Source organism: Calidris pugnax, unplaced genomic scaffold (genome assembly GCF_001431845.1).
Source record: "Calidris pugnax isolate Ruff unplaced genomic scaffold, ASM143184v1 scaffold196, whole genome shotgun sequence".
In the NCBI taxonomy this organism is placed as follows: Eukaryota; Metazoa; Chordata; class Aves; order Charadriiformes; family Scolopacidae; genus Calidris; species Calidris pugnax.
Genome location: NW_015091042.1, coordinates 4,462,689 through 4,490,231, shown reverse-complemented (window position 1 = coordinate 4,490,231; position 27,543 = coordinate 4,462,689). Strand labels below are relative to the sequence as shown.

General features: G+C 40.6%; 1 protein-coding gene across 4 annotated transcripts in view; it reads right to left on the bottom strand.

Moving 5' to 3' along the window:
* USP54 (ubiquitin specific peptidase 54) overlaps positions 1-27,543 on the bottom strand; it is a 106,861-nt gene that overhangs the window by 44,055 nt on the left and 35,263 nt on the right. For 2 of the 4 annotated variants that reach the window (XM_014956313.1, XM_014956316.1), the window contains exons 1-3: positions 23,600-23,731; positions 6,779-7,637; positions 4,123-4,215 (exon numbers count right to left, since the gene is read on the bottom strand). In XM_014956313.1, the coding sequence (XP_014811799.1) occupies positions 4,123-4,215; positions 6,779-6,925 (240 nt within the window). In that variant the 5' untranslated portion in view covers positions 6,926-7,637; positions 23,600-23,731. Of the gene's footprint in view, positions 1-4,122; positions 4,216-6,778; positions 7,638-23,599; positions 23,732-27,543 lie in introns of those variants that run through there. The other 2 variants (XM_014956315.1, XM_014956314.1) reach the window with 1 other exon arrangement.

The window sequence follows — 27,543 nt, the reverse complement described above, 5'->3', positions numbered from 1 at the left end:
GGGTTTTTTAGGGGGATGAGGGGAGGTTTGCAGCCCCAAGTTCACTTAGGGTTAAGTGACACCCTTTATTACTCACCTTTAGAATATTATTTGGCTTGATAATAACATAAAACCAGGGGGAAATTTTCAAATATTTATGTACACACATTGACATATTACACAAATTAATAAAGGTGGGAACTTGTCATATGACCCAGAGAAAAACATAAAATTGTGAGTTGCTTTATCAACATAAGGGAACCAGGAGTAAAACAGTTCTATAAATTCGAACAAATACATTTCTATGTGGGTTTTTCCTTTTCTTGCATAGTTTTACAATAAATTTCTGTAAACTTTCTGAAGGTTCTGGAATAGGTTTGGGTAGAACACACTGAAATTTCCCATGAAGTGCAGACTGTAGACAGAGAACACATTAACATTTTGGTTTGGTTTAAAGCCAGTTGGAACTGGCTTATTTACTTTTGTCAAGTATTGGTTACTGCTCATATTCAGAAATACTTGTCCAGATAACTCTTCACTTGTTTACTCATTTCTTCAGAGTTTTTTATTGCACATGGAGTTTTGTGAGCTATAGGAATTCTGCACACAACCAGATGCAAGTTTGCTAAATTCTTCAGAAGTACTTGAGGATTTGGTGGAACTCCATAGCTTTGTTGTAAACTAAAGGTTGTAACACCTTCTGGTTAAGCATGGCATCGGTAAGAACTTCAGATAGCAAATAAAGCCAAAACAAAAAACCCTTGCAGATATCTGGGAGCAAGAAGAGAGAGCAGCAATTTTTTCAAAGGCTGCTTAATTTTAAAAAATAAGCATATGGCTGCAGGCACACAATTTGTGAATTCTGCCACTCTACCTGTCACTTCCAAGTTTATAATAGCATACTGCACATTTCAGTGAGACATCAAAAGCAAGGATTTTATCAACAAAACTAAACACTCTTCAGCCCAACGCCTGCTTTTAATATATATATTCCAGAGATCCTGTCATCTTCCAGCCTTACTGTAGCACTTTCCCCTCTCATACTGGCACTGCTAATCCAGACGCATCTTTGTCCAGAGTTCCAGTTCCAAAAGGTTCATCCTCTCTGTTCTCCTATAACACCATTTCTTCTCCTCCTCCTTCAGTACTCTCATTCAGAAAAAGACTTTATTATCTTTATACTAAAACCTCTCAGCTTTGCCTCAGACTCCAGCCTACTTTCATTCAAGTGGCAGAACCTGCCTGCTATTTCCTTGCCACATCTTGCTGTAAGGTTAAACCCCAGAACAGCAAGAGCTTACGTTCATGATAGTTTCCTAAGTCCTCTTCTTTCAGTCCCCATCTCAGCTGCCAAAGAATGCCAACAAGCACTTGGCAATAGTCGAGGGAATGATCCAAGAATTAGCTGCAAATTATTTATCCCACTGAACTTGGTGAACTCAAACCAGATCACGCCTAAGGCTTGCCACTTCCCTATAAGGAAGGGAATATATTTAAATGCTCCATCTTTTCTTTGTCTGGATAGCTCTATTTCTCACTTTGCATGTGCTATCTTGCTCCCAACCCACTGCTATATCCTCTTCTGATGATACTGCTGTAAATTCCATTCTTTCTCATCATTTGAGACAAATTTCCTCTCAGAAGGAAATGACTTCTCTTCTTTCACGCCTTAATAGCCTCCTCTTTGCTGTTCTTTTGCAATGGAAAACCCCTCAACAACAGTCCAAAACCTCACAAGATAACTCATTTCAAGCCTGTAAAGTCACTTAGCAAGACAGCTATTATACTACAAACACTGCCTGTGAACTTCAGATGATCTTAATTTAAACCTTGCACTCTCTATTTTGCCCTATTTCTAAGACATGCTGTCTGTCCTTTTCATTACTGCACACAGAATTCATGACACACTAAATTCTCCCACAATGAATTTAAATATTTCATTAGATTTTACAACCTATTTGTGATCAAAGAAAATGTCTCAGTCCCAATCTCAGAAAAAAATTCACTGCTCAGGAAGGCTGAAGCTGAGATTTTCATCACAGTTGCATCACGACCATTTCTCCCACAAGGTTAGAGGGAGCTGTGAGTTCAAAGTAGTAAAACTTAGAAAGGAGGGCACAAAAACCCAGAAGTGCTGAAAATTAATGGGTAGAGACAAACAGAGATGTAAGATTGCACAATTTACTGAGGTACATAACTGTACTCAGAATCAGAGCCGGCATCTAGATCTGACTGTCCAGGCTGCATCTATGAGTGACTGGATCTGCAGCTACAAACAGAATTGATGGCTTTTTTAAAACACAGACCACAAAGAGCTGAGCCATATAATGCAGACATCAATATTTACAGCAGAAAATACCTTTTAGTCTTATATAATCAACCCTTTTGAACAGAAAGGCTTAAAGCTAAGTGGCCTTCTCCATCCTGACATTTCAAGCAGCTCTGAAGGACAGGTAACTTCTGATGATCATACTAACTGTATAGAGTATGGCATTTATAAAACAAATGATAAATTAGAAAAAACAAAACAAACTGATGTTTTACTGGCTGAACTAATCTTTCCACAGCACTGAGGCCCACAATGATCCAACACTCCATTGACAAGAGTCCTTGTATCTGAAACTTTACCTACAGTATTTTCACAATTTATTGGCTTGAACATATTTTAAAACCAGTACTGTGAGTGTCTTGGGCCAGATTTACCTTTGGTCTGACAAATTTACAGATGCAAGTTTGATGACACATATTAATCAAATATCAGAAATATTTCTGTTCATTTCTTTTTAAAAAATGCAAGTTTGATGACACATATTAATCAAATATTGCAAATATTTCTGTTCATTTAAAATAAAAAAGGTTTTGATTTATTTCCAACTTTTACCTTAAGAGCACAGAAGATGCAAGAATCACCCATACATTTGTGCGTTGTGATTTGCCGGAAACTGCGGCGAAAAATGTCCAGGTGCCAGAGAACCTGAAACACAAAACCAGGCAGAGCCAATTTTATGAATATATAAAATAAAATACTGCATAAAGCTCTGGCTAAAGTTGCACATGCTAAATAATCCCAGAAGTACACTAGGGTCAAGGAACATCACTTTTAAAACAGGATGCCACTTATCTAGCTGCGACATTTTCATCTTTCTTCCTCAGCTGTATCATTTACATACATTAGTTTACAGTAGGACATCCCTCAATTTCTTGCTATGTGCTTTTAGATTAAAAATCTTGCTTCTTTGTCCGTGTGACAGTAACCTCTGAGCCAGCCTCCTTGTTCTAAGCAGGAAGCCCAAACACTGGAAAAACGGAGCACCAACAGCACATACATTAACTAGTTCTTGCAAGTCAAAATGATGAATTACTAGAAGCCGTTATGCCCAATATTATTATTAGTGAGTGGGTTTACATGCCATGATTGCTGCCAGATTCTTAACCCTAACCTGTGGGGGCAGTGAGACTTTTCTCTTGGGACAGGTATGGTGATAATACCAGGCCTGTGACCAGGGATGGTCACAGCACATAAAAGGATGCTTTTTTATGTTCTGATAGCAACAGCCAGAGGCAAAACTTGTGTAATCCCACCAAGTATTATTCTTCAGTTTTGCCACCAAATCTGTGCAATCTTGGGCTTCTTTAACTTAGTATCTGTAAAACAGCAACAATACTGATCTCCGAGGTGTTTCACAGCCAGCTCTTTGTATATAAATGGGGTTGGTGCTGCCTATTTCAGCTTCAACAAACAATAACTGGACTTTGTTGTAAGCCTTGGAGCCACCAGCCTTTCAGGAGGCAGAAGCTTGCACTGAAAGAAGCCCTGACCTAAATCACGTCCTGCCAGGTTCCGGATGGAGCAGCAGGGTCCAGGCTGGCATATGACTGGATAAATGCTTCGTTAGCATCCACGGAAGGACCAAAATTCTTATTTCCGATTAATCTACCCAGAGTAACTGGGTAGAAAAAAATTTGCACTCTGAAAAATGTTGTGCTGGTTTCAAGAAGAGTTTCCAGCTGAAACAACCTGTTAACTAAGCCATAGCACAACAAACGTTACCTAAAATTATATTTAAAATCACATTTATTGAATAGAAATATTTCTGTTCATTTCTTTTTAAAAAATGGTTTTGATTTATTTCCAACTTTTACCTTAAGAGCACAGAAGATGCAAGAATCACCCATACATTTGTGCGTTGTGATTTGCCGGAAACTGCGGCGAAAAATGTCCAGGTGCCAGAGAACCTGAAACACAAAACCAGGCAGAGCCAATTTTATGAATATATAAAATAAAATACTGCATAAAGCTCTGGCTAAAGTTGCACATGCTAAATAATCCCAGAAGTACACTAGGGTCAAGGAACATCACTTTTAAAACAGGATGCCACTTATCTAGCTGCGACATTTTCATCTTTCTTCCTCAGCTGTATCATTTACATACATTAGTTTACAGTAGGACATCCCTCAATTTCTTGTCATGTGCTTTTAGATTAAAAATCTTCTTCTTTGTCCGTGTGACAGTAACCTCTGAGCCAGCCTCCTTGTTCTGAGCAGGAAGCCCAAACACTGGAAAAACGGAGCACCAACAGCACATACATTAACGAGTTCTTGCAAGTCAAAATGATGAATTACTAGAAGCCGTTATGCCCAATATTATTATTAGTGAGTGGGTTTACATGCCATGATTGCTGCCAGATTCTTAACCCTAACCTGTGGGGGCAGTGAGACTTTTCTCTTGGGACAGGTATGGTGATAATACCAGGCCTGTGACCAGGGATGGTCACAGCACATAAAAGGATGCTTTTTTATGTTCTGATAGCAACAGCCAGAGGCAAAACTTGTGTAATCCCACCAAGTATTATTCTTCAGTTTTGCCACCAAATCTGTGCAATCTTGGGCTTCTTTAACTTAGTATCTGTAAAACAGCAACAATACTGATCTCCGAGGTGTTTCACAGCCAGCTCTTTGTATATAAATGGGGTTGGTGCTGCCTATTTCAGCTTCAACAAACAATAACTGGACTTTGTTGTAAGCCTTGGAGCCACCAGCCTTTCAGGAGGCAGAAGCTTGCACTGAAAGAAGCCCTGACCTAAATCACGTCCTGCCAGGTTCCGGATGGAGCAGCAGGGTCCAGGCTGGCATATGACTGGATAAATGCTTCGTTAGCATCCACGGAAGGACCAAAATTCTTATTTCCGATTAATCTACCCAGAGTAACTGGGTAGAAAAAAATTTGCACTCTGAAAAATGTTGTGCTGGTTTCAAGAAGAGTTTCCAGCTGAAACAACCTGTTAACTAAGCCATAGCACAACAAACGTTACCTAAAATTATATTTAAAATCACATTTATTGAATGTGTAATCTGCAAAGTTTCCCAAAATTCATGGCTATGTTTATACTCAAACTCCCCCTATACTTAAGGGGGTGGGAGGCACCATAAGCCTTAGAACCATCTGATTACACACAACATTCCTGACCAACTACTGCAGACTTTACAAAAGGACAAAAAAATAACACATTTGGGAACGAGTCCAATTCTTCAATGTAATTGCCTTTGGAGTTTATCTTCAATGTTTATAGAAATACTTAATAGTAAGGAGCAACAAACATTCAAGAGCCTCTCAGATTAACACTGAACATCAAAAAATTAAGATTAAAAAAAACGCAGAAGCATATTTTTTATGAAATTTTTACCGTCTTTTTTATTTTTTTTTAAATCCAGCTTTGACTGTAAATATTGTTGGTATCCTATCTATCTTGAGCTTTAGAAGCAAACGGTTTATGTAGAAGACTAAAGATGAGGTGGCAGGCTTTCATTTTCCTGTATGGCATGCAGCTCATACAAGGCTCTACTTAATTCTGACCTAGGTTCAGTAACTCAGTATTAGGAAGCAGCCAGTGATTACACCTTACAATTTAACAAAAGCAATTAATACAGTACATCACTGGAAACCCCACTTTTCTTATAATAACTTCTCTTTGTACCTAAGTCCTGTATTTCATGGCATATTAAGCCTATTCATGGTCACCGGTGTTTCTATTTGTATGATTTGCATAATATCTTGAAGCCTGACGTTCGTTGAGAACCTAATTGTGCCCATGGGAAAAAAAAAAAAAGGCAGCCCAACAAAAACAGTGACACAGTCTGTGCTACACAGACAAGTCATATGAAGGGAAGGAAAGGGTGGAGAAAGGGTTTCAAACCCTGCAGCCAGAAGGACTGAATCTCAAATGTCAGACATTCCAAACATCTCAATGGGGACAATACCAGTACAGCAGCTGTACCACTCCAGCAAATTTTGACACAGGAAAAGGTTTTTCTTCCAAATCAAAAGGTAAAGACTCAATCATTGTTAAGCTACAAACCAGCAGTTAGAAAGAAAACTGGACAACATAATGATCTTGTAGAGGTATTATCAACCCTTGAACTTCACTAGTTAAACAAAAAAGTTAAATTTACTTTGAAGGAGTAGACATATTGCAAGCTATGCCATATTCTGTTATTTTAAAAGATATTTTCTACATATGTTGTCATATTTGCTTGACACATTACGATTTTACACAAGAGACTGAAGTACCCTAAGTGATGACTATGTGAATGCTGTTGATTTCACCAGGAAAACCTGAGAATTAAAAAAAAAGTTGGTTTATAACTCAACTAATCTACATTTCCAAACATAGCTTTATCTCAGCCCACAAACAATTAAGTAGCTAAGCCTGGCTATATTTGTTGCACAGTCAAGCCTAAGAAAATATTGCAATAGACAAAGGACAAATACAGAAACATATTTTTTATTACGTGCTCTTACCTGCAGCGCACTATTCAGGAAGCAACTGTTCTGCCCCGGCTCGTTGCTGAGACCTTTACTGGGTGCTATTGAGGTTGTATTTCGTGGAGTAAACATGCCCTGTACATTCCCTCGACCCACAGAAAAGTAATTTCTTTTCCAAGACATCTTCTAGTTTTAGCTGTAGAATATGCAGGTTTGGGCCGGCAGGGTATTCAACTCGATCAGACCCTTCCTTTCTTTCACCAAAATTCAAAACTGGAACAACATCCAATCTTCTTTAAATTATAGTTTAAATGGAATTTATCCTTTCACAGGACACAAGCAGCTTGCTTATTTTAAATCCAGCCCAGGATGCTATTCTTCATTTGATGTTTATGTATGCAAAAATGTCTTTTACGAGCAACCACATACAAAGTTTGCAAAGGGAAGGAATCCATGGTCAGGCAAGTTCATCTGTTATTCTGCTTCTCCCTTTTCCAAACAGTCAGTGACTTCAGGGAACAAGTGGCAAATTAAGCAGGTCCCAGAATTCAGAGAAGAAAAACAACAGCTACCTCCCACACCCCAAAAAACCCAGCTTCTCTAATCCTTCTATAATCCTCCTGCAGAAGATAGGAAAAATCCAATTAATAAGGGAGCAGAGAAACCAAAACCAAAATAAAACCTTGGCAGCTTCCTTTCAGTTACATCTGTCTTGGGTGATGAAAGAGACATCATCCTCGCAGGGGAAAAAGAAGGAACTCCAGGACTTGAGAGCGAAGAGCTTTACAGCAGCAAGAAGTCTCCAGTTCAGTTCTTCTAATTCCGTGTGCGATCTGTAGAAGTTCCTTCTCCTGATCCGCCTTTTGCAATCGGAATGCCCGGCCGTGCCAGAAAGCTTGAGAGAGAAAAATAATCAAAGGCTTGCGTCATTTAATTACTCTCTTGGTTTTGTGGTGTTCTGCCAAGACCAGTGTTGCCTCACCTCCCACAATACACTCAATCTTCTGAGACAAAGCAAAAAAATATAAACCTTCCTCCACCCAAAAAAGAAAATAACATGTAAAAGAACAGAGAATTCCAAGAAAAAGTATGTAAGAGCAAAAGGGCTGGAGTATGTTGGAAGTGTTAAAGGAGGAAGTTAGATTAAAAAAATAAACCACAACATTCGCCTGAACTCCGTAGCAGTTTTCATAGGTAACCTTTAGAATCCTGAAGTGTTAAATTTCTTTACGATACCTTAGTCATTCAGACAGTAGTACGAGGATTTGTGATTCTGTGAATACACACTAGCACCTTGTCCACCCTGGAACTGGGATTTTGCACTGAACTTGGAAGGTTGAGAAGGCAAAGGCAGAGGGTTCTCCCCTGACTCAGCAGCCACAGCTCTCTCAGAACAACAGTCTCCAATTTTTCTTAATTAGAAACTATGTGTCTGTCTAGAAAAAGTTACTTAAATTTAGGTACGCGGGATATACAGTATCTTCCAAAAGACATCGATGCTTCTGCTGAAGAAGCCGGAAGAACCATTCAATAGAAGCTGCTCTTCCCACCACAAGGTCACCTTTGCCCTCATCTCACAGGAAATGTGGAAAATAATTTGATCTGAGAAATTCCTTGAAACAGGAACTAAAAGATTCATGGCAAAACTTTTTTTTTAAGTTCTCGCAAGCACAGCCCACCTATATTTACTTTACAGACAACCACATAGTATTTTCCAGGGACATTCCCAATGACATTCAGGGTTATCCCACTTTCTACACACACAGTAACACCTGAATGCAACTATTACGGCTGCTAGAAGCAAGATGACTATTCCACATGTCCTGAAACAGTAATTGCAGCATGAAGTCACTATGGAACTGACACACAAAATAGATGTTTGTGCATCAGCAAAAAATAACTAAGAGAGCAATTCCTTACAAAGATACCCTGGGTATCTGTGAAGGCACGTTTTTCATCTTCCACACAACATCTGCGATGGGTAACAGCAGCCTAACCCATTCCCTTCTAGTAATACTGTCTCTGTACTCCTACTAAACTCATTCTACAAATATTCATGAAGTCTCAATGTTGTTGTAAGACAGTCAAATATCTATATACAGATGAATATTCTTCTGAGCTGCTGGTGTGCCATGCAAAATTCTCAGCTGTGCTCGCAGGGCTGCAGACAGAGAGCATCGCCGTGCCCGTCGCGCAGCATTCCTGAGTGCTGAACGTATCCAGGACTCATTTCAAAGCCATCTCAGCCTCAGCCCCCTTTTCTTTGCTCAATCCCTTAATGAACCATGAGCCAACCATATTGTGTGAGGTAATTTGGTTTCAGGCAACAAGTTAAGGATCCCTGTAAACCGCCACCACTCGCAATAGGTGCAGAGACGGAGCTGAACGCTGCCTGGAACGAGCCGAGGCTCTGGGTTCACCCACAAAAAGCCCTGAGCCAAGAACTCTGTCAGCTCCTTTCCACAGCACCTATGAAAAGATGGAAAACACAACCCAAAACACGTCCAAGATGCCCAGCTGTGAGCAGCACCTATTCCATGGACTTAAAGTTCACATCAGGATTCTGCTCTCAAAACGGGCTATAAAACTTTAAATACTTTTTTGAGCCAAGCTGTCTCAGTTATGACAAAGCGAATACATTTTTTTTCCATTGATTTTATTGTCTTGGAACCAGAACTAGATTAGAGGCTTTCTAGTTTGCCTGTCATTGCAACAGAATTATTCCAAGCTGGCCAGGACTCTGGCATTAACTAGGGAAGCTAAATAACCTGCACTGCATTTGCACAGGCTTCCCAGGAGTGACTCCTTCCCAGGCGTTTGCTCCCGGGGCTATATGCGTCTTTGCAGAGCTAAGACCAAGCAGAAAACACTTAAGCTGGTAACCACCCAGTTGTGACACAACCAGAGCTCTGGAGATAAAGGGCAGCTTTGCAATCTGCCAACCTCTAAAAACTTACCAACGTTATACACTAGCTACACAATGGAATCCTGATTAATCTGAAAGATACGTAGGACAGTATTGGTAAGGATTATTTACAGATCCATTCTGCTCTACCATAAAAAGGGTCATAAAAAGCAAGCAGGACAAAGTGAATTTTTGTAAAAACCAACTGCCATTACTAAAATATCCTGTTTTGTTTCCACCACGGTTGACAAATCATCAGTAAAAAAACCTCACCCTCCCATACTTTAAACACCCAACATACAATTGCTAAGAAAACAGCAGGGACCTGTAGGGGAAGAGGAAGGTTATCGCTGCCTTCAGCAGATGTAGGTGTTCCCCAGGCAGGCTCCTTCCCCCAGGTACTGTCTGAGCTTGTGACCAGTCCTAATCACAGAACTAAAGAAATAACAAAATTTACCTTCCAAAATGAAATAATGATAACACTTTGATGGCATTTTCCATAAGCTTCGGAGAATCATATAGTTAAATAATAAGAAAAGACTTTCATATAGCATTTCCAATTACAGGAGTTTTTGAGAAAGTCTGCTCCCCTATTAAGAACACATAAAAGCCAGCTTTTTAATAGTACAAGGAAAACTCCTACAACAGAATTGCCAATGGAGCTTCCCAGCCTCCTGGAGTATTTTAATGTTAAGTGGCAACAACTGCAGCTCCACACAATTCTTGTATTAAACAAAACAAAACAAAAAAGCAAACACACACAAAACAAAAACCAATGAAAAAAAATAACCAAAACCCCACAAAACCACCCCAGATGAAAAATTCAAAAGCTGTAGCTACTGTATGTCCCAGAGGCATCTTGGCATGACTCCAGAAAACTGAGTCTGAAGTAAAAGAGAAATGTATTATTGGACCTGAGAAAACTATTCTTATAGAAAAGAGACAGGATTCTCATTGCTGGAAATTTTACTAATACAGAAATAAGACCAAAAGTGGAGGAGTGCCAGATGCAAAAGCATAAATGATGCTCTTGGTTCATTACTCAAAACATTAACTTAGGGACACAATGAACTGAGGCAGAAAGCCTAAAAAACTTCTAAGGTAGTTGAATTTTGCTTATCATATTAAGAATACTACTGACAGGAATAAGGTACAAAATTAATCTAGCCAGCCTGACTGAAAAAGCCAACTATATCCCTGAAAAGTTGCACAGCCTTACAGTAATGTTATATAAATGTTATAATAAGAAGTAAATAATATATGTAAAAGTATATAAAGTATAGAATAAACAAAGGAAATCAAACATTCTAGATGTTCCTTTGAATTCATGCTGTTTGGCAACAGCATTTTTGGGGAAGGAAGGGGGGCTCCCAGCTGCAGAGACAAGCCCAACAGACAAGAGAAGGGCACGGGGAACCACTGCCATCGCGGCTCCAGCAATGCCACCCCCAGAGCAAAGCTGGCCATGGTTCAGCACCTGCTTCTGGCCTGGAGAAACCCAACGTCTGTCCTCGGGACAGCAGAGCACAGCACTCTACAAGACACATACCACAGAAGAGCTCAAGTCCCTGTTCATTCTCATGTTCACTTGATAAATCAATCACATAGAAACGTAACATCTCGAGCCGCATCCTTCGCTCTCCAGTGAGGTCCCAGTATCACTGTTCATTTTAAGGGGACAAAAAAAAATATAAATTCTAACACTGCACTCTAGCTGCAGTCTCATGTGTCTCTAAGCATTTATGCTATTGCTTGATGAACCATTCCAGGCACATGGCTGAATTAAAACAGGAAAGAAGACACTTCCATTTAGCACTAGGTATGGCTGAAACCACCAATTAAGTATTTATCACACCGTTAAATAAGAGCAGAGGACTAGAATTTATTTTTCATTACTTTCATTTCTGAAGAAACTCAAAACACAGAATAAAGTAAATGCTTCAATGTGTGAATGTGTGTTTGTTTTTAGAAAAGAGATCCACCTCACCCCCAAGATCCTACCACCACTTCTGGCAGTACAGACTGTTCAGGGCAAATTGTACTTTCACATGCCACCTCTGAAAGCCTAAACAGATGAGAAATGGCATTTAAATCCTTTATTTAAATATTTTTCAGAATAAAAGAAGAAGAAAGAATTGCCCAAGACAATGGATTTTGGTGAATGTTTCCACCCTGATGGTTCCTGACAGGGTCGCTCTTTCAGTGAGGAAGCACAGGAACAACCTCCCTGACTGATCCCATGACTGTTTTCAGCCAGAAGGAAAAAAAATTTCACAACTAGAGGCTCAAGAACATACATTCTCCATGTAGATAAAATGATGGAAATATTTGCTAATTTCTGCTTGGATTAAGTTATATTTAATTGCAGAGCTACCAATATTAAGACCTTCATTTAGTGTTTAGACATGCCAAAGGCTACCCAGCTTGCAAGTCAGTCTAAATTTAATCTTGAAGGTGATGAAATAAAATAGAGCGACAGAAAAAATTCCCACTACCAAATAACCCATGAGCAGGGCAGTGACCTTAAAGGTAAATATCCCTGACAGATGTCAACTGCCACACAAAGAGGGGAGGACTTCCTCTCTTGAGGATGTCACCTCTTTTTGAGATTCTTAGTGAGCCAGAAATACTGGACAGATTTCTTTGCGCACCTAAACCATACAGAGTAATTACAAAAAGGTACAATTCTTTCCATTCATCTCTATCTCCAAGAATTTTTTGATAGTGCAAATGGGACAATATAAGGGGGGAAAAAAAAAAAAAAGCGCTTTCTGCTTTATGCATGCATTTGCTCAGTCTTGATTGCTTTGCTGGGAGAAAAAGGGGGAAAAAAGAGTCTATGATGCTTTCGCTGTCAAGCTAACACCCATTTGTCAGTCTTCCTCTTGTAGGAACAATTTAATTACCTGGCTCTGTGCTGCCTGTGCCTACCGGGTGGAACCAGGAACTGACAGTACCTGACAGCACCGTTGATGCCCATGACAGACTCATACGGGTCTTCCTTATTTTTCTTTCTGCTATTGCACAATTCCTAGCCTGTGAAGTGTTGTAAAGTCATGGCAAAGGTGTGAGTATCGGCGACCCCGGGCTAACTCTCCAGAACCACATTAGAAAATAGACTCAGAGTTTGCGTAAGGTTATGATAAATAGCCTTTCAGACAGCAGGGAAATGTCTCCACTTACCTGATGCAAAAGCAATCATCCAAATGTTAGGCTAAAAGTTGCTAGTAAATACCATCAAAATGATCTTGAAGTGAAGATTAAAACCAGAGTTTTAACGCTGCAGGTTTCCTCACGCAATGAAGGCTATTTCTGAGAAACCACCTCAGGAAAATGGAAACCAAAAGTGAAAGGATCAGACAGAACAGTGAGCAAACTGGGATCACGCACATCCTTGACTAAAACCAGAGTAATTTCAGTCACTACCAACCTCTAGAAGAAACTGTGGCACAATACTGAGAGGCCAAATTGTCTCTTGGGCATATTGCTCCCTGAAATGGCAAAGTTGGCATTTCTGAACTAGTACCCAGCTTGCTGCTTCTACAGTGATAGGAAGGAGAAAACCCAACAATTTTGCTATGAAAAAAGAATATGTTCTTATACCAAGTTTTCAAGCCAACAAATAACTCCTGAAAAACAAAACCAAACCCACTCTATGTTCCTGTTAAATGCTCAGACCAACAAGGGGCCTGGGGAGACCATGTTCTGCAGAAACACCCCAACGTGAGACTCGGCCATCTGCTGGGGTCAAGGATAGCTTTATATTGCATGAAGATACCATTTACAGCAAGCAGTTCTCCAACTCCTTCTTCATCCAAAACGCTTGTGGGTTTTATAAAATTATAGTGGACTCTCTCTTAAAAGAGCGTAATGAAATCTTGCAAACACTTACCTAATCTGAATCATTTGATTTTAAGCCTGACAGTCAGCCGAATCTATTTAAAGAACATCTCTCACAGTAAAAAAAAAAAAAAAAAAAAAAAAAAAAAAAACACAAAAAAAAATGTAAGAAAGTGTATTAATATAAATTTAATACTCTGGATTTGTATCGAGTAGGTATCAGACCATGTTCCACAATTAATGCTGTGTTCAAAAACGCCAGTTACAGTCAGATTTTCTGAACTGCAGAGTCTCCATGTTGAGTGCCATAGATGACTCGACCAAAATATTTTAAAAAAAAACCCCAAAAGAAAAAAAAAAAAAAAAAAAAGAAAAAAAAAGCAGCAGAAAGTCATTGGCTTTGAACTGCAGAAGGTTCAGTGATGGTGGAGGGATGGAAATTTATACCTATTCGAGCTCAAGGGGAACCTCTCTGCTCCCTTCCAACTGAATGCAGGTCCTCTTTGCTGTTACAGTCTTAGCAGTCATTTCTGCAGCCCTTTCTGAAAGAAGGACATCAGCTGGTAAACACTTATCTTCTATGCAGACTTTTGTTCAAAATAGTGGAAAAGTATGTCACTTATCCCATGAGCTACTGAGAGAGAGTAGGGTAGTTATGTCCAGATTTTCATACAGCAGTTAAGAAGACTCAAAGTATCCAGTTGGCTCTCAAATAATCAGAAAAGCTATCCAATAAAGAGGTCTAATATATGATGACAACCATTCAAAGGCAAATTACAATAAAAAACAAATAAAAAAGCCAAACCCACAGCTCTAAATATCTAAAGCCAGCACTATAGCCTTTTCTGATCAAAAATAACTTAACCTGCAAGATGATCTAGAAGTTTCTGGAGGAAAGTACCTCTTCTTCGAAACTGCAATTTGTAAGAGCACAATGTGAGATAATTGAGTAATAAAGGGTTTCTGTTCAAAGACAAACAATGAGAGAGATGAGGTCAGAACTAGAGGCGTAAAGGCCACAGTATTTACTTTGCGTGGAGCTTCTTGCCAAAACACACTTCACTCCCCAGATAAAACTTCTGCTCGTATCAAAAAAGGTGGTATTAATAACCCCTGATGTCACTCGTCACTGGCTTCAGCACACGCGTTTGCTGAGGAGGTTACAGGGAACGGAGGCAGACGAGCCCACAGCTCTGTGTCCTACTTCCCAAATCCTTTGGAAACAGCTGCCCCCCTTTCACAGCCCAAAGGATCTGTTAATCTCAACAACTTCTCTCTGACAGTTGAAAAGGGAAGAAATATATATAAAATTAACTAAGTCTGCCCAGCCCCAAGTAAATTCAAACCATTTCAAAACAATTTGCACTCCCTTCAGATTTCCCCATCACAGTTGTCCAGGTCTTTAAGACATGATAATATATATAATAATAAAAGCTTGCATCTTAACACACCTGGATTTCCAAAGTGCTTATCCTAAAGTTTTGTATTACTGTCTACGTGAAATCTGAGTTTATTCTCCCATGCCTGTATTCTAAAAAAAACACCCTCCCTACCCCTAGGCTTGGTGCTGGACATTTCACAAGGAGGAAAGGTGGGGTGAAACCAGCTTTTCATCCCACTCCAGAGAGAACTCGTGGAGTTCAGATAAATGGGAAAAACACAGCAGCTTCAAATGTTATGCAAGAGCTCAAAAGCAGTTAAACGCCACCAATCAATCCTGTGTAACACAGAAAAATCACAACAAATAGGAACAGGGCAGCTGTCAACCATATGGTGAAATGGAAGGTTCTGGTTTGATTCTAGCAAACGCTCAGCCAGCCTCCTGCTGCCAGTTTTTCCCTTTCCAAATCTTCACCTCAGCTCTCCGAAGAGAAGCTTCAAGATAAATTCAGTCTTTGACTCGATCTCGAGATATAAACAAACAATTTCATTGCATAGTTCTGTATTTTACAGCCAACAGCTACTGCAACAAGATTTCAAGGCCCTCCTTCCTGCAGCACCTTATTTACAGGAAAATAATCTCATCTCTCTTCCAGTAATTCCACTGACCCAAGAAAACAAAAGTTTTCTGATCTGGTTTACAAATTCCAGTCCAACAATGACTGAAGAGTTCCCAGCAGCTTTCAGTAATCAGTAATTTTCAGCAACATATGGCTTAATGACTGACAACTTTCAAAATCCCCCAAGCCCTGCTGCCATTCTCTTCCTGACCTTGCAGACTTTCACCGCTGAACAGAAAAATTCTTCCTCTTCTGTTACAGCTCCCTTGTTATAACTATGAGTTCTCCTGTCAATCTTCACACCCCTTTTCTCCCTTAAAACAGGAGTCAGAAGCAATCAGCTCCCAAATCATACGCTGCTCACATTACAGCACCACAAACCCCTCTGTTTCATTAAACTCTATTTCATTATACCTCGATTTCAATAATGTTTGAAACAACTCAATGTTTTAGTAAACACATGTGCACATAGAATAAAAGCCACAGGTAAGCAAGAAACCTATTTTGCAGGAAAGCAAGCAAACAGAAGAAGTCCAGCACCATCAGTACTTCAATTGCAAAGGAAAGCCAAGGCAGACTAAGCAGAAGTAGCAACACATTGAGAGCAGCAACAGACTTTGACCAGACAGATGGAGAGCCTTCGGGTGGAAAAATAGGTCTTTCCGGTGATGTGTTAAGAATCTCAGAGTCAAAAACTGCAATGCCCTCTTCTCTCCAGGTAGTGCTCAAGGGGAAGGATGACACCCGGGGTAGAAATCAGTTTCCTCAACACAGGCACACACAGCACTTTCTGACACCACTGGCTGGTGAAAATCTCCACAGGGGGTGAGCAGACACAATTCCCACCTTCCTCATGATCAACAGCTGGGGCCAGACAATATATTTGATAGCACCATAAAAGCATTTACTCCCTCTCTCTTTTTTCTTAGCTCAGGATAGTATTTGGTATTAAAATAAGTTCTAGCTTATTCGCAAACTACTAATTCCCTGCATTTTGTGTTTTATCTATACCATCACTACCACATATCAAGATAGCTTAAAACACTCCCATTCTTGCCAGACTAATAACATACCAAGGTGCCAAACTAAAGCAGTGCAGAGGAACTCGTGCAAACAAAGCAGAGGCTGAGACAGTAAAGAAAGAGTGAGCAGGAGTTTAAGGTGCCTGTGCTGGGTCCTGATATCAAATGCTTACATCATTTTTTTCCTGCCTTGCTAAAACTGGCAAGCAGAAGGAGTGCTGCTGCACCCCAGAACATTATATAGATGAACACTTCTACATAAAAATATAAAGCCATGCACCCAGCATCCACAACATGCTGATTATTCCTCTTTTTTTCAGCAGTCATCTGTGCTGTATAGCTATAAATAACAGTTGGGCAGAATCACGAGTATGCACACACATGCATAAGCACTTAATAATCTCAACTTGGGTTTAAGATCATTACTATTTAGTTTTGGAGGAATAAGCATAACTAACAAGAACAGGGAAACTCATTTTTGCTTCATTTAGCTTTGTAAATAGAAGCGTTTTCCCACAAAAACCACTGAAGACTTTAGAACCTGAGTAGGAAAAACACTGGCATGTACTACAAGAAAAAGTTTAGTGAATCAAAACATCCTTATCCAACAGCACTTAATGGCACGTGGGAAGAGTAAAACAAACCTGTTGGGGAAAACATCCCATGATACCCACACCTCAACAACCACCAGGAACACATGAGCAGGGGGAGTAGAACTCAAAGCCTCATTTCTTGTTTTCTATACAACAAGGAGACCAGCAGAAGAAAACATCTGACCAATGCATTTAGGGAAATTACAGAGGAGAAGACTCTATGCCAGCTGATGAGGGGTTTGGGTTTGTGGGGTTTTTTCCTCCTTTTTTTAAATAGGAAGTAAATAGACATGACCAAACCTCAAAACCATACATCCCAAACTAGCACAACAGCCCTGAACTCACAGCTAAAGATCAAATTCAAGCAAGGTCACATCATGATTCCCACAAACACAGGCCAGGAGCCCTTGTACAACAGGATGTGCAGATACCTCCAGTACCTGAAATTTTACTTCCATTGAGAAGCCCCTTACAAACAGACAATTTACTCTGTTTAAATTCTTCTGGCATAAGACACTCCGAAAAATGTCCCAGAGAGAATAAAAAAACCCTGGTATGTTTTTATCAAGCAGTTGTAAAAAAATGCTTTCTAATCCAGTTCAACCTATTCCACTGTGTGAAATCCAGAGTAAATGGCTAAAACAGGCAAAAGGTACTTTCTTTGATTTTCCTATACAGTATATTTACCAGAAATAAATTTCAGAAACTAAAACATCAAAGAATATGCATAGTATACACAGATGGAGGTTTCACGTGTGCAAGGCAGATTGTATCCCATAAGCAAGTTTTCTGAAATAAAGATCTTTCCTTTTATGTTAGAACTAAAAGTAAGGTGAACCCCTAAGATTTGCATATGAACTTTCAAAACTCTGGCCTCTTTGAATTCCAAGTCTGAATTCAAATTTCTAAGTTATGAAATAAATAGACTGTTTATGTAAGTCTTACCAGATGCCACCATAAGGAACTACTTCCATACTGATTTTAAAAACTTATACAACTCTTGCCTTACAGATTTTAGTATCTTAAAATCTTGGGACTTGATGGGAAAAAAAAAAGCAGCTGCTGTTCATTCTATAAAATGCAGAAACAATGATACCATTACCTTGTATCAAAACCAGGCTTACGGAGATGATGTTATTGTTTTCATTCAGAAAGGTTATTTCATCTTCACCAGAAAAGTACTGTGAAACTACCAAATGCAAAAGGGATTATTTTGTGTCCTGCTGTGGCCTGGAGAGATCCACAAAGCATGAAAGAGACCCTTGTTAAGTACAAGCAGGCTCTGTCCTAATGGGTCACAGAAGCAGAAGCTGTGCAAATGCAGTATAATACAAGCTGAACAGACCAGTTGGGTGTTGGGGTAAGGAAAAGAAGAATGATGTCAACAGCTTTGATTTATTTTTTCTCTGCCTGGCGATGAAATGACGCTACCGAGTGGCACCAGAAGCTCCCTACAAAAACCCCAGGAAGTGCCCAGAGGAGGTATATACCATGAAAGGAGCTTTTCCATATTATTTGTGGGTTGCTCATTGGCAGAAAAAGAGCATGAAGAGGTAGTTCACAAGAGTTCCTCTCTTTGCAACTGGAAGACGCCCGTTAAATACAAAATTAAAACAGAATTCTGTGGGTGCCTAGGGAAGTTGTAATACATTTAACCAACTTGTACATGTGGAGAGGAAAACACCCTTAATAAAACACAGGGAAGTTGTAATACATTTAACCAACTTGCACATGTGGAGAGGAAAACACCCTTTAATAAAACTTCTTGTTGTTGTTGTTATTATTTAAAAACAGAATGAAAAGGAGCAAGTTTGAGGGTATGTACACATGCCCCTGTACACAAAAGTGAGGTCTGGCCTGACAGCACTGTGAAGTACCCAGCCAAGAGTAAACATTAAAGTTAACACTGAGTTTAACACTGAAATAGCAGCAAGAAAAACCAACAGCCTTACTCAACTTCAGACAACAGGATTTCAGCCTGGACTGTAAATAGAAGGATGCTTACTTCAGAGATTTAGTTTAATTTCTTTCAGCAGAGGTTCAACAGTTTCAGTGCTGCTGTGGGTCTGGGCTCTGCTGAAAAGCAGGCAGCTACTTCTGTTACCCTCCCAAATCTGATCCCGCACCGACGGCCGAAACCACTTGTGAAACTAAAGATAACATGAGTCTGGCAGAAACCACATTCCCTCCCAACAGTGACTCCCAGGAGTGCTGCAAGGGTAAACACAAAGGATTACACACCTTCTGGCTTAGTCCAGACCAGAACACGTGAAATTTAGAAAACACAGCATCCTAAACTGGTATGTTATATTCCGTGTACTCAGTTCATCTTCACCCCCACTCCACAGACAGAAATAACCAGCCTAAATTGATGTGTCTCATCCCTTCAGAGTCCCTCAGGGAACAGAGCTGGAGCACAGAGAAGCTTTGGGGAAAAGGCCCTGGACAAGAGACGACTGCAGCTCTAGGGGTTCTTCTGCTCCATCACACACAGCAGGGAAAGGGGAAGAAACTGGGTCTCAGGATGATATCGTTTATGTAAGTGTTTGGTTTCTGGCTTCTGATTATGTATGTGATCCCTTAAAGAGTGTGGCTGTGCCATGGAGCACCCCAGGGGGCTGGGGTACAGCCCCATCCCACCCTGTCCCCCTTGGGGAGGTACTGGGTTCTGGGGACTGCAGGGTATGGCTGGCCTTAGACATGGCACAACATTCCTGATGGACATTTGGGGCCACTCGGTGGCTGACAGGCTGGGAAGCAGACGGCACAACATTCCTGATGGACATTTGGGGCCTCTTAGTGACTGACAGGCTGCGAAGCAGATCATGGGCAACAGCAAAGTTGTACACAACTTTATTTTGTCTTCCCTAGTTCTTTTGGATTTTCTCTTTCTTAAAAGCAAAATTTGTAGTACTTACTTAAATAAAACTTGGCTTTTTCAAATGTTAAAATTCCTTCTGTTCTTTTGGGAGCTCAGCACAGGAAAAGGGTTAGACGTGTCCACCTCAGACCTGTGGAGGACTCCATATCCTGCCATGGCAACCCACAATGGTCTCCAAGCCTTGCTTCTTCCCACAGCCCCCAGTCCAGATTACACGGCCGCCCCCACACCAGCACCACCCAGAGCTGGTCACTGGTCCAGGCTGCTGTCCCCGAGCATTGTAACGCTTTACAATGAAACTTGTTTTCCCCAGAAATCCCCAGACAACACACTGGAGACACAAAGAGCTGCTGAAGGGACATAACTTTTCTATTTTACTCAAGAGGACCCAAGGAAGATTAGCAACTCAGTGCAGAAACGGAGATGCAGAACACCAGCAAGGCAATAAAAACCAAACATTGCCCTTTTAAAAAGTCCTCTCCCTCAGAATAACCAGCCTTCAAGGAATAAGCACCTGACATCTGGGAGAGCAACATCTGTAAAAGCTATCCTTATCAAGAAGGGTTGAGCAACATCTGTAAAAGCTATCCTTATCAAGGGTTACCACACCATGATGGCATTTTCAGTCACGTTGTTACACCACAATAAATGCTTTGTTGAGAAACCAATTACAAAATTTTCCTTCACTACTAGAAGAAAGCATTCAGATGCACTGTTACTATTATTATTATCACCCACTGCTTAACCAGCATTACAACACATAACACTTCCTTATAACACACCTGTAAGGGAGACAGGAAAAAATAAGAATATTCTATTCAGATTAAGAGTCTAGTCATCCTTCCTCTGTGATTAAGAAAATATAATAAATCATACACGTGTGTGCACGCACATACATGTGCAGCCAAGTGGCTAACCTGGAAATATCTTCCATTTCTGGTCAATTGGGACTGAAGTCACTCCATTTGAAGCTAAACTGCTCTGGGCTTGAGCCAAGATGTGCAGTATTAAATGCATTTTCTTCACTAGACTAGAAGGAAAATTTTCTGGCTTTTTAGAATTGTCCTTTTTTTCCCCAGTTACCTCAAGTTCTTCAACTCCAATATACTCTGGTGACCCATGTACTCACCAATTAGGACAGCAATAGTAATGCACATCCTCTTGTAGAATCAAGTACCTCAGAAACTTGGACAATACTTGTAGAAATTCATAAATATTAATACATCAGTTAAAATTATTATTATTATGATCCAAAACATCAGAACCTGCAACTGGAAAATGGATGAAATTACATGGCTGTGACACACTGTTCTTTGGGAATAGTGATCTTGTCTTGCAGCTTACATCCATGGCAACTCCCAGGAGAAACAGCAACTGATTAACATCACTTGGCTCTTGGTGGAGTCAAAATCTGTGTTGTACTGAAAAACCTTCCCAAAAATGCATTTGTTCCAGCTCTCTTCATTTTGCTTGATTACTAGAAAGCCTCTTATTCTTGAATAAAAGTGTATAGATATGTTTACATCTATTCAGAAGGGTAGTATAAGCATAATTTTCTCTAACACAGCTCTGACTGTATGGTCACAGGACTGTTGGAGTTGGAAGGGACCTCTAGAAATCATCTAGTCCAATTCCCCTGCTAAAGCAGCCTTTCTGTGGAACATCAAGTCTCCCTGCATTCGCTTCTAAGGGCCCTCAAGTCTAGCATAATATTGACTTTCCCATTTCTAAGTGCATTATTAAATCCTGCCCCAAAACTTGCTGGTGCCAGCCTTCACCAGCCATTAGTTACATTATAAAGCAAGTGCTTCTGTTTTCTCTCCCTCGGAGAAGATGGAAACACACCAAAAACATCTACAAAACTATCTGGTTATCCTCCAAATCACTTCTTTCCTGCCAAGCACAGAGCAGCTCAGCGGCGAGGCAGCAGGTGTGCCAAAAACCATTGTTCATCCTGACAGCCACCACAGTCTGCTTCCTTCACTCCTCTGGCTGTTTGTCACGTTCCTTTGGCCTGGGACGGGGAACACTCTAACCTAGAATCAGCCTGTTTTGGGTTTTTAAGACACCTAAAGCTCTGAAATTACTGACTGCAACCTCTAGGAGTAACTGCGTTACAAAGGAACATAACCCCCTGTGTGCCCACCACAACGCTTCGTTTGTCAAAGAAAAGCAAGAGGTTTTTTTTGAACTGCCAGTTAAAAAACTAATATAAAATATTAAGGCTTCTCTAACTCCCACCAAGTACAGTGTACTAGAAGAAGGATCCATCACCTCAGACAGGAAATGTCTGAGAGGGACCTTTTTATCTGGACAAATGAACCCAAAATCTCATGGCCACCAAAGCAGAGAGAAGGGCACTTCCCTCGCTCTACCCCAGTGCTCCAAGGTGAGATAGTGACATCTCTGCTCTTTGGCTCACAGGAGCAAATTCAGCCCACAAAATTAGCACTTTTGGGGGGAATGGGAAGAGGAGAGGGGAGTGCTTTATTTCCTACTGGTTTAGTGAGCTGAATCAACTCATCAAGAACTTATAGCCAGGGCAAAGAGAGCATGACGACTTCTTCCAGGTATGGATCAGCTGAGCCCTACCTCAATACCTCAGGCAGCCAAAACCACACTGGGATTACAAAGAAATTATTCCTTAAAAAAATCTGGAATGCATTTCAACAGGCAGAATGTGTTTATTATAATGAATGATGAGCAGTGGAAATGATACACAGATTATTTTCCCCCCCTCTGATGACAAACTCTAGAACCGGATTAATCATTTTGTGGAATTAAAACCACACCAAACGTATGAAAATAATTTGTGGGGTTTTTTTTCAAATCTACAAATTTAAACAAAGATGTACTTCATGCTAAGCTGAAGCAGTGAGAAGTATGGAACAGTAGTGGTAGATTTCCAAAATCCACAGAATAATTACTATTTATTTTGGAAACAAGACACTTTACAGAAGGCAGGGGATCAGGAAACCAGCCAAAGCAAGTTGACTTTCACAAATCAACACATTAAAATAACAAAAAAGCTCTACATGTGTTTAATACCTTATTTCATTATCAACTTTCTAACACCAAATTCAACAAGTAGAGGGAAGCAAAACCACAACTAAATTGTCAAAAAAAAAAAAAAACCAGTCCTGAGACCTTCTGACAAGGTAATGGTTATATTGTAAAGTAACAAGAATGGGAAATGAACTGCCAACATCCCTTCCAGCTGTGACAGACGATAAGGTGAGAAGAGATTCTGATTGGCTTCATCTTTAAATTTATCATGGATACTCTGAGTCAGAAGGATCTATGATATGGTGGACCAGGGGCAGCTTGCGGCTTAGAGAGTGCCTTTCACACAGGCAGCAGAACGTAAATAAAATGTACATATACAAAAGAGCACTAGACCGCGGGACTAGAATATTGAAAAGCAAACCACTAACAGACAGAAGTGATACTTTCTTTGCATCTTAGAAACAAAGGCAATGTGATTGAAAAGCAGTATCTTCTACCCTTCAGAACCTTATATGTGAGAGAATTCCTGTGACTACTCGGATTCAATCAAAAAACCAGCCATGTCACAGCATAAATTAAAACAACAGATTTAAAAGTCAGACAGACCTACCTTCAGAGGCCACTTTCTACTGTATGAACTCCACACTGGTTATTGCGGTAAAAGCTGGATATCAGAGCAGGGTGGGAAAACTCTCCGAGGACTCACTGCTGGAGTAACTGTTCTGAGTAATACTTGCATGGAAAAATTATTTAAGGGAGGAGGAAAGAGCTAGAATAGCATGGGAGGGGACAACCTGCTGTTTCAAACAATAGGAAGCTGTTAAAACAAAAAAACAAGGGCCTCCCTCAGCACAGGAAAGTCTGATTTGAAAAGTGTTGCCCCCGCTGCCACCTACCAGGCAGGCAGCTCTGACAACAGAGATAAGGCCAGAGCCCCGGCCCCTCTTACCACCAATTCCCTTTGGAAACAGGGCCAGGCAAGAGGGAGGAAGGTTTTCCAAACCTTTTTTTTTTTTTTTTATAAAAGGGACCAGACTGGGGGCAGAGGAAGGGGGAGACGGATGACTTCATTTTACAGCAGCAGCCTGCCTGTGCAAGGCAGGGCTCCCCTCGACGCCCCAAGTGAATTGCTGAGGTTCCTGCAAACGGGTTAGTTAAACATTTTCTCACAGGAGGGGTTGATAACCGGGAGTGACATGTAGCCATTTAACAGCAGAAATGTAATGCAAAGGACACAAAAGATGGCTTCGGTTTTGATCCCCTGGTTTAGAGCCCTGCGGTTGCAACGCGAATTGAAAAGCGGTTTTTCAAAGCACAATTATTGCAGGACAATTCCTGGAACCATCCCCTGTGGTTCAAAGCCAGTGATACTGATCAAGGAAAAAAGCATCTTGTTGAGAAAAACAGCTTCCTACCCCCAAAACCTCCCATACGCTCAGTTATTTAAGCTCAGAAGCCACATTATTATTCCCAGACTCTCTTACAGTACAGCTCCAGGACACTGGTGCCATCCACATTCAGCATCAATTTGTTCTTCTAACATGGTCACATTCAGAGCCCAGACAGGGAGGGTTACTGTATATCCAAGACCAAAATAACTTTAAAGAAAACTTTGGTTACGTTACAAAAAAACAATACACACCATTGTCTTTCCGTCCCAGCACAATATAATACTAACAAACAGAATCTGATTGAAATATAATAACGCTTTGGACCATACAAGGTATTGAAGATACTATCCCCACCGGGACCATTTACCTAATAGAAACAAACAATGCAAAAGGGAAGCAGTTGGAATACAATTAAATCGGTTTGCCTTAAGAACAATCCAGTCCTGCAGGATAGAAAGGGCTGAGCCAAGTTTTAACTACTTGTTTTCATAATGATAGAGCTTTGATGAGCCAAAAATAGGAGTTAGGACAAGAAAGGAAAAAATACAGTAAAGGCACAATATTCTAAGCAGTGTTTTGCCTCATGATACGTCTACATCTTTTTTATTTTTTTTTAAGATTTAGATTTCAGTAAAGGCACAATATTCTAAGCAGTGTTTTACCTCATGATGCTTCTACATCTTTTTTATTTTTTTTAAGATTTAGATTTATGTGTCCAAATTGTAAATAAAATAATTTTGTGAAGTGCACTAATAGTGGGATAACCATCAACAAAAACCAGTATGACGCTCAGTAAGTGTGCTGGGCTCAAAATCTGCTCCAGAGCTGCGTGTGGTTAAAGCAGCGTGTTAACTCCATAGCACTCTTTCCTCAAACAGCTTGTTTGAAGGAAGCCAAACCACATAAAAGCACACTTTTCAATACACAGACCTTTTCCAGGCAAAACTATGTCAATCCTTATTTTTGTGATATAGAAAGAGTGACCAAGTCTTCCAGGTGCCTCGCACCACTACTTGGATCTGCAGATTTCCTTTCAAATATCTGTACAAATCTTACCAAGAGTTACCAAGCCCCTTTGTTCAAGCAACATTATGGCCAGGGCTCAATGACCTGAGGTTGGCAAGTGCCCTTGCAGAGAAAACACTGGTCTCTATGCTCCCTTCCTCCTCCTCATTCCAAAGGACAAGGCATTGCCCTCTCCTCCTGAGACACAAAGACCACATTGATGCTCCCATGACTCCACTGATTCCCTTGCTGAGGTGCTGTGGGCCAACGCTCGCGAAACGACAGGAGCATCTAAATCAGTAATACCAAGAGCTTTGTAGTGCTGATGTTTACAAATCCCTATTTCCTTCAGCCTCAGTTTCTATTATTTTGGAACTCTTTCTCAGCTTTTTGCTAAAATACGTCAGATGACCACACAAAGTTGAGTAACTCCTAGAAGAACGGATCAAATTGTGGACGTTTGCTGCTTTGACACCGTTTTACACAATCCCTCAGCACGTGGATAGTGAAGACTAACAGTTGCCTGTCTAGACAGTATCCAGTTCTTCAATACTTCAGTGCATGAGAAAAGCATGAAAATTATTTCTAGAAGCTCTCTGTAAAGCAAGATCAGTCTGTTTCCAACACACCTAAAATTAAAACTTTTTAAAATCATACGGCAGCAAAGAACAGTTGATTTACTACTAAAGCGAATCCTTCTATATCAGCCAGAAAATAAGATTTCACTCCCCGATGGTTAAACAGTTCAGGCAGCAAGCAGGGCTCCGTGCCCGAAGAGAAGGGGACACATCCCCAGCCGAGGCACAACAGCACTTTGCCAAACACACCACCTAAGCATCTGACTCACTGCCACCAAACTAAGAAAGAATTCAGAGCAATTACCACATTTCTGCACAGAACAGGAAGAAAGGAGGAGGAAATGAAAAAAAAAGAGCGTTTCCACTCTTCTAACATTTCACCTAAATGAGGACAGCACAGCAACCCTCCAACAGCTCTGGTCAAGTAGAATCCCCTAAGGGCTACCGGGACCTGATAGCAAGGCTAGCAATTACACAGCCATCCACAGAGCAGCCTCACACTGACAGGAGGCAGGGAAACCAGGCAAGAGAAAGCAATAGAAATAAGCCTGGAATATCTCTCTCTCTCTCTCCCCCTTCCTTGCTTTGGTTCAGGGATCAGAAATCTGAGAAGCAAAGGTATTTGCAGACAACCCTATCTGTTAGGAGGAGCACGTATGCCTACGGCACACGTTCACGGTTGGCGAGATAAAGAGAGATTGTCTAAGAAAACAACAAAAGCGTAAGTTAAAAAAAATTCTGAGGAAACAAAGATGGCAGAGAACTGCAATAACCATTCTTTCAATACTGAAAACAGTTCTTTTCCCAATGCCTGCAGAATCATATGATTTCAGCTTCCTTTTGCCACTGCAGATCATGTAGCTTCCTACCCAGCAAAGGCTACACGAGCCCTTCCCTTCACCTTCGAATAATTTTCCACCACAGCACTCCTACTCACAGAGCTGGAAATGTCAGCACATTGAGTACAGTTTAAATACCACGTTGGTCTACACGGAGAAGTTTCTCAGGAAGAAGTGCTACGTGGTGAAGATGTAGTTTCTTGACTGGCTCCAACAAAGCAGCCGGTCGCAGAAGTTCCTGCCCACCTTCCACAGATCACTCCTTCCTGTTCTCATCTGATGGCAGCCTGTGTAGGACCACGTTACAAACTGCATCATAAAAACAATCTCGAGTTAAAAATAACCAGAAAATAGAAGTATGAAGGGGGCTATTTTAATAATTTCAGTTATTCAGAATCCAGAGCAGTCCTGTAAGTTTTAGCCAGCACAACACAGACCAACAAACCAGGAGGAGTACAGGAGCTTCTTCTATGGGCTTTGCCACCAACGCCAAGATGCCGTGCAGATGCACTCATTCTTTACACAGGTAATGCACCGTGTGTTTTATGACACAGCTCTGCCAACCTGACAGCTGCTGCCAGGGTGGATCCCTTCACCATCACGTGCCTCCTCTGCTCCCCTTATGCCAACATTGGGTAGTCTGCAAAACAAGCTAGTATAGGGGGCTAAGTCAGCAAAGAACAACTCTACAAGGGGAAATAAAGATAATAGGGCGGGGTTTTTTCATCAGCAATCCCACTT